The sequence below is a fragment of the Anneissia japonica genome, unplaced genomic scaffold, assembly GCF_011630105.1.
Source record: "Anneissia japonica isolate Jap-2015-1 unplaced genomic scaffold, ASM1163010v1 scaffold287726_len2788222_cov184, whole genome shotgun sequence".
Classification (NCBI taxonomy): Eukaryota; Metazoa; Echinodermata; class Crinoidea; order Comatulida; family Comatulidae; genus Anneissia; species Anneissia japonica.
Window position 1 is genome coordinate 384,408 of NW_022705125.1, and position 12,239 is coordinate 396,646.

At 35.3% G+C, this 12,239-nt stretch overlaps 1 protein-coding gene across 2 annotated transcripts in view; it reads right to left on the reverse strand.

Annotated features, from left to right (window-relative positions):
* The window catches only part of LOC117105256 (cytochrome b-245 heavy chain-like), a 39,613-nt gene extending 27,374 nt beyond the window's left edge, over nt 1–12,239 (reverse strand). The window contains exons 1-4 of one of the 2 annotated variants that reach the window (XM_033246346.1): nt 12,084–12,239; nt 2,581–2,676; nt 2,160–2,282; nt 1,016–1,249 (exon numbers count right to left, since the gene is read on the reverse strand). In XM_033246346.1, the coding sequence (XP_033102237.1) occupies nt 1,016–1,249; nt 2,160–2,231 (306 nt within the window). In that variant the 5' untranslated portion in view covers nt 2,232–2,282; nt 2,581–2,676; nt 12,084–12,239. Of the gene's footprint in view, nt 1–1,015; nt 1,250–2,159; nt 2,283–2,580; nt 2,677–8,919; nt 9,101–12,083 lie in introns of those variants that run through there. The other variant, XM_033246345.1, reaches the window with a different exon arrangement.

Consider the following 12,239-nt stretch of genomic DNA (forward strand, 5'->3'; position numbering starts at 1 on the left):
GGCCTATGTGGTTGGCTACGGATAGCTAAGTGTAGAGTACGAAAAGCTAAAAAAATCATATGTAAAGGAAAATCATCCTAGAGCAATGCTGAAAAGCTACCATCTCAATAGAACAAAAATTCCATGTGGGACCTTGCTATCATGTATCTAACGGCAACGTCCTCGTCATCAACCACACCACAGTGCGGCAACACGAAATGTGCTGTACACTCATCGTTACTGACTGATTTGAATGTGTGGTTTAATACACATAAAAGCAACTTGTAGCCTACATTTATTTCCTGTAGTATCTGATCCAGACTAAGGCCTATGCCTACACACACGTACGTACCCAGCCAGCCTATTCGTCTTCGATCGTCAGGCCAGCCTGCATTACAGTACATTGACACGAAATGTGCTGCACACATACACTCATCGCTACTAACTAATTTGAATATTATGTGGTTTAATACACATAAAAGCAACTTGTAGCCTACATTTCCTGTTATCTGATCTATTACACACACGTACTTCCCAGCCAGCCTATAGGCCTAGTTCGTCTTCCTCTAGCTCTAGGCCAGCCTGCATTACAGTAGTGTACATTGTATATCTCTCAGGGGAGAGACCACCCACCATTGCAAGCACCACAAAACGGATCATTCTTCTCTGCCAACTAGACTCGTGCAGACGCATTTATTAGCCGCAAAGCTTACCATTCCAGGCCGTGATTGGTTGATAAACACAATGTGGAATCAGGCGATTTGCAATCTGATCAATGACGAACACGCTTTCATAGGAAATCCACCGTAGTGTTAAGAAATATGATTTTTCGTAAAAACTCTTCATACTTTAAATTCCCCACGCCTTATCTTCCATATTATTGCAAGATCGGATAAGAGATAAAAAAACAAATGACTTCAAAACTAAGCCCTCTCTCTCAGAGAGTGGGCTAAAAATACAATAGCGTATGAAAATCCTCAGTGTATAAATGGTACATTACCAAAAAATATTCATTCGTATTGTAATCAATACTTACAATTGGAGGTGGTCTGACCGGATTAATCCATGTATCACTACCGTCGTCGTCAAGATCACTCAAATAACGTTCCAACGAGCCCTCGGCACTACCAACTTGAGCATCGTACAGATATTGAAAGTTGAAAAAATGCGCTATACAGTGAGTTATGGAAAGTATAACGATCATGTACGCTAATCTTTTGTGAAACGACAAGTTCTTGTCCAACAGGCGACGCACACTTCGTCTGCAACACTGCAATCAGGTTTAGAATGTCCATAGAGTTAGGATTTTTGAACAAGATGCAAACATTTGTGTATTTTCACCTTTACAACTTAAATTTATTCTCCAAGTAAATAGCTTAAAGAAATGTTTGAGTAATAACAATGCAAAAGTCAATCCTTTTCAGTTTTCATTTTTGAAATTCTTAGACGTATTTCAATTCTATTCTATTTTATATGATAAAAAAGTATAATTGATGTTTTTCTGTAATTCATTCAATAATATTAGTAATGGTAAAAGTACTGGTAATTTTGAATGAGCTGTATTAATTTTAAAATATTTACCTTTAACAAATTGTAAATTAAATTTCAATTGTTTGTAGAATTGGGCAATTGAGGAAGCCTAGTTCCCACCTCCACTGCATCAGGCACATTTGCTGGTACAGACATTACCATACATTAGAAAATAGGGGCAGTGATCCCCTACAATGTTAAGTTGCAATAAAAAAGCAGGACGTTATATTTTTCTTAGCCTTTAAAATTGAAGTGCCACAATACATCAATACTGTATGGACAATATTTACAAATTGCAATCTTGACATCAATAATGGGTATTTATTTGATTTTGGTCTACTATAGTTTCAGTCATAAAATTATTTTAACAATGCAAATGTAAAATTGAATTAAAACCAAGATATTGGCAAAGTGTATTATTATAAAATATGAAACACATCCAAATAAAAAAAAAAATCAAGGCTTTTCACTTTACTATTCAACTTCTTATTAAAATTTGGAGTTTTAGCATTTGCCCTTTCTATCTATGCATTTCAAATGAATAGAATTTGTGCATAATGGAATGTGGATAGAGGTTTCAATGTAAACTGATATGTTGATACAGTGTACAACTAAATGAAGCTTAAAAAAAAAAAAATACAAATACTTACATATTTATTGGTTTCAACAGAACCTCGAAAAAAAGAGATGAGATTTCGGCAAACTGGTAGTAAGATGAGCATACTGTTTAGGTTTAAGCACGCACCACATGCCTTGGCAACAGACACACCAGGCTGCAAATAAAATCCAAAATTATGCAAAACAAAACCGGTGACGGTACTGATGATGATGACGATGATGATAACAATAACGATGGTACTGATGACAATGATGATGATGCTCATGATACAACGATGACAGTGAATGCGACAGCGGAAACAACGACGAGGATATCAATAATGATGATGAAGATAATATTGTTGATGATGAAGGTTACATTAATGATGTATGTGATATTGATGATGACATAGATGATCCTGATCATGTCCATAATGATGATGTTCACAACCATTATGATGAGATTGTACCTACCCCTATCAACAACCTGATGTAATGGTACTTAGCCGAATTTTCATACAAAAAAAATACTCTCAGAAAGTAAGCAATATTCCCTGCAAACCATAGAAGCTGAAAAAAAAAAAATCAAAATTACAATAAATTTTTTTAAACCATGAAGAAGGATGGTTAATAATATTCAGTTACTTAATACTTGGTATTCAAGATTCAAATTCAAACCTATTGTCCAATGCAAAAAATACAAAATAGATTTATTTCCTCCATACATAGACAAAATTGGAATATAAAAAAAAGATACTATACAGATAGGCTTAGTATTGGATTGGATTTATTTTGATGTAAACCCGCAAAAGTCCGAAAAAGACTAATTTCCAGTGGGGCCTTCAGATGCTGACTGGACAACGGGAATACCCCTAGTCTTTTCCGAAGATGCATTCTTTAAAGCTTGGTTTCCATACAATCGCTACACACTATCACCGACAGCTTTTGGTGATGCTGATTGGTCAGTTGATTCGGAGAGTCTTCCCGGTTGCGTCAGAGACTGCTACGCAGTACAACCATTGCACTGAACACACGACAGTAGCGACAGTGTAGCGACTTTAAGGTAACCAGGCCTAACACGCTCAAGTGCATACTGCACACAGGGCCAACGGCTTAACGTCTCATTCAAACCTGTTAAACATTATATGAATACTGCAATCGCATTGAACTGGGAAGACTTTACCGAGACTGTGGGTAACATTCCAATGGGTAAATCTACCGCTGTCAAGAACTTTCAGTCGTTTAGTTTACTGCAGGAGATGCTAAAACTAACCGAGCTATGAAAATCAATCAATAAGGCTGGAATGATGCGGAAAGTTTAACTGAGACGCATGTTTGCATTAGACTTTTCGACTCGGTAAATAACCGCTTTGTCTTGGTAAGATTTCATGAGAGGTAGGAAATTCCATGGGCTCTTCGCGCTCAACTATAGCAAAATTAACCAGTGCCTTGGTTAGTTTTACTAGAAAAAGTCACTGCGATTGCAGCTTCAGTCTAAACACTTCCACTAAAAAATTCACTATCACTACACAACTAGAAAAAAGAGGAAATAATATTAATTTAATGATTTTTTGGTGGTCATAAAAGAATCAAACACTTCAAATAAAATCACAAGCTTTACAAGTGTATGAGGAGGAAACATATGTAGGAGGATGGAACTGAAACAATGTTAACTTAATGTGCAAACATGAAACATGAAGTAAAGATATTATTTACTGAATCATGAGTGACAATTGGTAATTGAAAAGATGCAGTACTTGATAAAAACAGGCAATCAAGAAATCAACTATTTAAAAGATGTTCAAATTCAAATCTATTTATTCATCATACAACAGTTAAAATATACATGAATAAAAACAATATATCATAAAAAGGACAACAAAAAAACCTAGAACAAGGTGTCCTGAATAATAAAAAAACAGTATTTATATATAAAATATGTAAAAAGTATAATACTGTACATATAAAAACACATAGAACACACACTGACACACACACACATGCAAATAAATATAATAAAAATAAGGAAATAAACTACAGTAGAAATGCTCCTGTTGTATGCATTCATTATACAGTAGTATGAAACTGAGACAAGGTAATAGTTGAGTTCCACAAATTTCGTGTCATCTGAGGGCACTACTTATTTTAAAATGTTCGTACCACTAAAGCAGGGGTCCAAAGTCTTCCACAAGACGTGCGAGTCTCATAGAAGTCAGGAGGGTCTCCCACTCCTGCAACCGGGTTCTTACTAACGTAATTACCGCTTTATTCAAAATGGTCTCACGGAAGTCAGTGTCGATTGGTATAACAAAACAGATCTACTGGAAATGACTTGGGACTCCTGCTAAAGTCTGAATGGTAGACATTAGGTATTTTACTGCCTCACGATGTTAGCATTAACGTTAACGGATGACGTCATAATTTAATCTTGCGTTGCGGAGTACGTTAATTTCAGGATTTTATATGCTCGACGTACTTTATTTACGAACTTACGGAAGCGTATTTCTATTTGTTTACAAGGGGAGGAGCTTTTGAGTTCCATGTTATGTAAGAACGTTTAAGTTAAGGTTAACGTCGTGTGGAGAAAACCTAATGTCTTGTATAAACGTGGTGACAACAGACCTTTAAGGAGGTAACACTGTGCTTTAAATTGATCTGAAAACAAACTGAGTCAAAAAATTAATTTTGTTGATGTTCAGATTTGCATCCATGTATCAAATGAGAAGTCATTATCAATGAAGATCTAGAATTTAAAAAAAAAAACATGATTTGTGAATTAATACTTATAATAATACTGCATCATCAACTTTTTTGAAAGCTTGAAAAGAAAATTGTAATTGTATCAATGATGATATTTGCTTCCTGTACATATTTAAAATAGTAACTAATGATAACACAAAGAAATCACACTACCCATATAATAGTCATTTTTCGGACACACCTGTGTCCTTCCTCAGCGCTACATGTATGACTGAGAAATACAGAGCAATTCAAATAAAAACTGTAAGAAATTAGACAAGATAAATCCTATAATAATAGGCACGCAATTAGTAACTGAGAAGTAATTAACTAATAAACTGTCAACCTTATATATATATATAAACATATACATATATATTTATATACATATGTGGCAAAGACAAGCCAAACCAGCCACTCGTCGCAAATCGAGAAAATGTCCAAAACATGCTGGAATGTCAAATTTTTAAAAATCTATTTTATTGCACTTTAAAACTAACCTTTATATATCTATACATCATTTTATGCTGTTATTTTCCCCATTTTCAATGTTAAAACAACACTTTTTAAGGATTTAAAGATAGTTTCTGCATGAGAAATGCCTGAAATCATAAACTTTGAAGGCTGATTTCTCATATATTGTTCTTTAAACAGCTGTGTGATTAAACGCTTGTAACTTCATAAGGAAATGTCCGATTTGTATGATTTTTTTACCATTTTATAGCTATTATTTTACTCTCTAACACTGTATTAATAACTCAAAATCGATTTTTGCAACGAGTGACTGGTTTGGCTTGTCTTTGCCACATATATATATATAGCCCTTTAAACCCATCGTTACCTGTCCATCGGAAAAGAAGCCGAACCGTCCACATCAAGCCATAAGAAAAGGTGGCTACACAGAACAAACTTTAGGCTATTAGCCCTTTAAACCCATCAAAATGGTATTTAAATTGATGGGTATTTAAATTGATTGATACAAAAGTTGGATTTGGCATCTTTTATTACATTGCAGTGGCACTGAAAAGCAACAGATTATTTTAACAAGTTGGCTGCCAGTGACGAGTATACGCGCTCACACAGTGTTGCTAAGGGCGCCAGAGACGAGTATATTCATCAAAATCGGGATAACATGCTAGCATTTATGACATCTTTGCTATACATTGTAGAACCACAATATCAACGGTTGGTAGTTCGGGAAATATATACCTACACAATAACGTAAAAATGACGTATGTATGTTTGTTGTGTTATGTTGTCGGCAGTACACTCGAGCAGCACAAGTGGGGGAAACTTTGAGCATAAACTAACCCATGCAAAAAGCGGACGAGATAACTAGCACTTGGCATAGTCAAGGTGCTATCATAGTGCCACCGACGAGTATACCAATTTATTAGATGCATCATGACTAGATAAAATGTCAAAAAAGTATGTTTGCACATGTAAACTTCTTTTGGCACAAAGGGAAGAACCTTGAAAAAAAGTCTGGCAGTCAACGTGTAAACAGACATAATAAAAAAAATGCTACTGAACCATGGTCACAAAACATTAATTCCACATATAAAGACATGGCTTACTGCACTTAATATATTTGTCTTCAGTTATTTCTATTGTGCCTTTCTTGCCGATACAAAGTATTACACTATTATTAGTAAAACCAGGAAAAACCCCTAAAAATCAAGAAAACAATACATTTACACTTTAAAGCAACAAATATCATATGGTAAGCAGAGCAAAACAATTTACGCTTTTTTTATCAACTTCACAAAATCCTTATATTCACTGCCATTAATTTCAAAGGGTGTATGAAAGTATAAAAAAAGTAACTATCGGTATAGAGTACATTATAGTACATTAGTGGTTCTAAATCATATTATAGTTTATAGCTTGAATCACTTTGAAGGTCCAATAATCATGTAAGGTTGCAAGCATCTTTGGTATTAGAGATGGGGATGGTAGTTTGGCTACTCCCACATGAAAAAAAAAATAAGGTAAAATATTCTCTGGATCCGGCCCTGTATATAGTGCTCTTTTATATCAAAATCTCAGTGCTTTTTTCCCTGGTCACTGGATACAGGATCAATCATACACAAAGTGTAACCCCACTACACTCGCTCAGGAGTATTCCTACAGTACAATAGTTACGAATGTAATTAGCACTACTAATCTTGCCCAGTGGCGGCGCCAGCGAGGGGGCAGCAGAGGCTTAAGCCCCCCCCCCCCATCGCCAAGCCAACACATGTCTGTCACAATCAGAGCGTTATTTCTGGCCACCCAGAGGTTCCTACAGTATTCTTCAAAAAAATCTCATTTGGGAGAGGGAACACCCTCTCAAACCCTTCCCCCAGCTCGGGCCTACAAGCCCAATTCCCCCCGTCAGACAGTTCAGCACCCCCAGAAAATTTATCCTCGAGCCGCCACTGATAAATTGCCCAAGAACACAAGCAGTGTGATGGACATTGGTCTTTAACCCCCGATTTTCTGATTGAAAGTACAACGCCTTACACGCTGCACAACACCCATCCTCAATTTCATTAACACCACAATTTTCAGAGCTTTTTAGTCAGAGAATATCAGGACATTAACTCAGAACCCTGGGAAATGAATGAATTAATCCTATACCCAGGGGTGTACACTGGTTTTGGCTTGGGGGTGGGGTGTGAAAATTTAGAATGCAAAACCAAATCCCAGAACATGCAGAAAGAAATCCCAATCTGAATGAACACTTAATTGACATTTTTAATATTTTCACCCAATAATTTGCTTCCATGGGGTGGGGGGGGGCACACCTACATGCACAATACCACGATAAAGATCCAATAGGACTTTTCAAAAAATAAAATTATACTTTATTAATATTGTTTAATTTACTATGGTTTTTATGCTTGAAGCTATTATTAGGACTCTGGAGAAAATATTCATTTTAAAATAATTATGTTTCTGAAATATCAACCCTTTTTTTAAAGTTTGCAATCTGACAAACTTTTTCATGATACCTGGAACATACACCTGACTAATTTATTATAGATTAACAATAAGTGAGAATTGAGAATTGTACTTTGTGGTTAAATGCTTGACTGCAGATCCAGAAAGTTTCAATCATAGTTGTAGCTGAAGGCAAAATAATGTATTTTTATTTTGATGACCATTAAATAATAGAATAAACTCAAATTTCTTAGAAATAATTTGATTTATTACCTTCTTTTAGGAACATTATTTTTTTAATGACCACATTAGACATAGTGTCAAACCATAGAGAAAATAGAATGGTCAAACCCATCATTTACAATACCAGCAGATATGCAGGCTAATTGCACAGCAGGCAAGTCTAGACTTTACACTAGTATACTCATCTAAAACATTTTTGACTTGAATAAACTCAAATTTCTTAGAAATAATTTGATTTGTTACCTTGTTTTAGAAACATTATTTTTTAAATTTTTTTTTAATGACCACTTTTTTATTAATGACCACATTAGACATAGTGTCAAACCCATCATTTACAATAGGCCTACTAGCAGATAAGCCGACTAATTGCACAAAAGGCAAGTCTGAACACCGTACTACACTATGAGTACACTAGTATACAGTTACTCATCTAAAACCTTTTGTGTAAAACCTTTTGTAAAAAACATACTCTTAAAAACATTTGGTGTAAAACCTTTTGTGTAAATTTAGGCTTTGGGAGAGTCGAGTGGTATGGCAACCCATTGCATCTTTTGAAAGAGTAGGTTACCCCAAAGATGGTTCATTTATTAAAGCCCTTGTCACTGTGGAATGATGTGAACATTAGCTACTATAAGCAAATCTTTATAGTAGGCCCTAATCTAAAGTCTGAGAATGCCATTTCCAGACAAATACAATTTAAAAATTTCTTCAACTTTTGGCCCATAGGACTACACCAAGGTATTACCTTTTAAATTCATGAGTTAAATTCATGAATATTTAAGCAGTAAAATATTCTTGTGCTTATTATTGGGGGCACACCGACTCCAAGACCAATTTGAGTTATAGCAGGTAAAGTATACTAAACTATACTTTTATTATTTAATTTTTAAAGAAACTCCTACTTACCAAAAATGCATATTTTAACCCTTCGTTGATGAGCCTATCTCCCATTTTGTTCTGTTTAAAACTCAATTTAGTTAAACCTATAGGTACAACATTGAAGATAAAGTTACTCTAACTGTACACCTTGTTGTAGACACTGAACTTAGTAGTGTCCCACTCTATGAAAATGTTTGTGTAGTATGGGTTTAAACAGCCAATAAAACCTACAATGAAACTGCTTTCTATTGAATTTATTATTCAGTATGGTACTTCAACCAAAACAAAAAATAGAGGGCTCACTTAAACATTATTAGTTACACGCATACAGTTACTATGCATTCCTCCCAAGTTTTTGTACTCTGGTGAGATTTTATACAATATAAATTAAGAAATAATAACAAAGTAATATTCGTCTAAACATGTGCATAACTCTCATAAATCCTTTCAAACTTTATATGGTTGCCCTCCTAGGTTTGGTTTGTTAAGTTGTCAAATACCTAAACGCCCTAATAAAACATCAAATGTTTGTGAAGCAAAAATAACTTCATTGATTGATGTGTGTGCACCTTGTTTACAAATTCATCCTCCCTAACTGGCGCTTTACAAACTTTTGAGTAACACCTCAGAGAAATTTCTCTACCAAGAATACAGAAGTGAATATTGGCAAGTATCAGCTGTCCCAAATGATTTTAATAAGCAATCTTTTTTTCAATATTGGTAATGTTGTTATTCGTGGTATATTTGAGGCAATTGTTATCTACTTGAGCATAATTTTTTTGCTTCAAACATTTTCAATTGGGGTGGGGCGACTGGGAAGCACAATTTCTTTTTAGGTTGAGTGTGCACACTCCCCTAGATATGCTAGTAAAATGACAAAGACAGTATTTATTAGGCATTGGTTATCAGTTGGTGGAGCTGGCTTAACCTTAAACTGTAGGCCAAATTATAGTTTTATAACCATGGACCATAGGTACTGTATATAGCATAATGATGTTCTGGTCAGCATTCTTTCATTTTTGTTTTTCAGTGACTGGTAGAATTAAAAATTGGGTTTTGGATCTTAAAATTCTTTTACAAAATGTTTTCTCAGTAAGAATTCCTTGTAATGTATGAATATAAATTTTAATTTACTGGATATATCCAAGTGGGTCTGAGAAAAAAGCTTCCAAAGATTTGTTGATAAGGTGTGTATTTAAAAAAAATGTTTTTAATAGAGTAAGTAATTAATATTTTGAAGATTTGTTCATCATTTTATCTGCTAGCACAAAAATTAAAAATCTGTTTAAATAAAGGACAAAGAGCTGTCTCTTATTCACAGAGTGGGGGGGGGGGGAGGCAGAACCGGTTGGGCTGCAGTTTCATTCTCAATTGTCTTGAAAAGTCTTCTAAATGCAATCTCCCAGTCTCCCGAATGCCATTTCTGGACACCTCCCAAATTTTGTTAAATTCTACCGCAAACAGCTTAGAATTGACCGGCTTTTTGATACAAATAATTGAGTATTAAAAAAAATTGGCTCATGTATCTATGAAAAACTTCAGCTGATGGGGTCTGGGAGAACATGGTGGGATTTGGGGGTGAAGCTAATGGTGGCACCAGAAAGGGAGGGGGTTGTCCCTGTTGGACAGGGTACGACGTGGTGATCGGATCAAAATAATAATATACTTTGCTACCCTGCTATCCTCATCCCCAGGCTCACATGGAATGAGCTGTTGCCGTGCTGATTTTAGTGCCAAACTTTTATAGCTAAATTTAATTTTTTATTAAATATATAAGAAAAATAATAAGCTATTAACCTTCTTGTCTGATACTTTCTCAAAAACATATATAATAAAACATCTACTGTATACAAATTTCAGACACTGTATTTTGAGTTATAGTATGTCAAAAGTTATCACCCACAAAAATGACAAAATGAATTTTACACTTTTTTTTTTTATTTTAGAAAATAATTACTGTAGTCCTTGTTGGCCAACATAATAATAAATCTTTCTCAAAATAATAATTTATTACTTAGCTTCTCGTAATGACCAGAACAATAGCAAAATTTATTAAACAAAAAATATATATATTTATTTATTGTTTAAATCCCAAAAACTATTAGATAATATGGTAGATATGATGATATTCACTTGTTCGTATGTAGCCTGCAACTGAACCTTGGTAGATTGCCTATTAGAGCATGTGTAAGATTTATAAAATTACATGACACAATGCGTATATATTTAATGTTAAAAACCACACTGTTGTTTAAGCAAACTAATGTATTTCCAATCGATGTCTGCAAGAAAGCATGAGCTTAGTTTAACAAATTATGATTACGAAGCCTAGCACTCGTCACGGTGCACAAGTTGTCCTAGATTCTTGACCTTATCATCAGCTGGACAGGTGCAGCATAATTAGCCAATCAAAAGCATTTTATTAAAACATGTCACACACCACAATATCATGGTGTCTGCACTAGACATCCTCACTATTTTCCCAGTCCCTAGGCCAAGAAAAATATACTATGAAACACCATGCAAATAAGTAATATGGAAAGCCATTGGTGCCAAAATTGATTTATTTTAAGCATTTTCATTGATTAAGACAAAGTTTAGGGACTGGAACCAGTCTAGGGTCAGGTGTGCATGGCTGATATGAAAGGCTTGAAAGTGTCAGTTCCAGATCTATACACAAAATTCATGAAAGAAAACTTTCTGTACGATATAGTAATAAAGAAGATGTGAATAAGCTTGTTGAACACTTTCAATGGTTTATATCTTCCGAATCAACCATGACTATGTTGACAGGCCTGCCTCTAATAATAATTGTTACTGTAGGGTAGGCCAAATTCTCAACTGACTATGGCTATGCCAAACCTACTTGGCCTAGGCTAGGCCCTATGCCAAACTGACTTGGCCTAGGCCTACTAGGCCCTAGATCTACTCTAGGCAATGCCAAATCAAACATTTAACAATATTATACTATACTGCATTGTGAATGCGTCATCGGCGTTCCATACACATACACACATTTGTAGCTAGCGGCCGCTTCGGGCATAATTCGCCTAGGGCTTAGGCCTAGCTAGCCCCAGCCTGCCCTAGCTCGGCCCTGTGGGCCAATGCTAGGCCTAGCTTAGTAAGCCATCGTCGGCAGAGGTGTACACAAAATACATATCATACTAGGCCCCTATATCTAAACAACTTACTGTTTGCTGTCAAACAACAGCGTTAGTGAAAATAAACACCGCAATCAGTTCGTCGTTTCCAAAATCACTGAGTCCTCCCTCCCCTCTACCCCTTCCTTCGTCCATGAAAAAAATTGAATGCTGGCGCGAACAACCACCAGCGTCGCCATCGGTCAA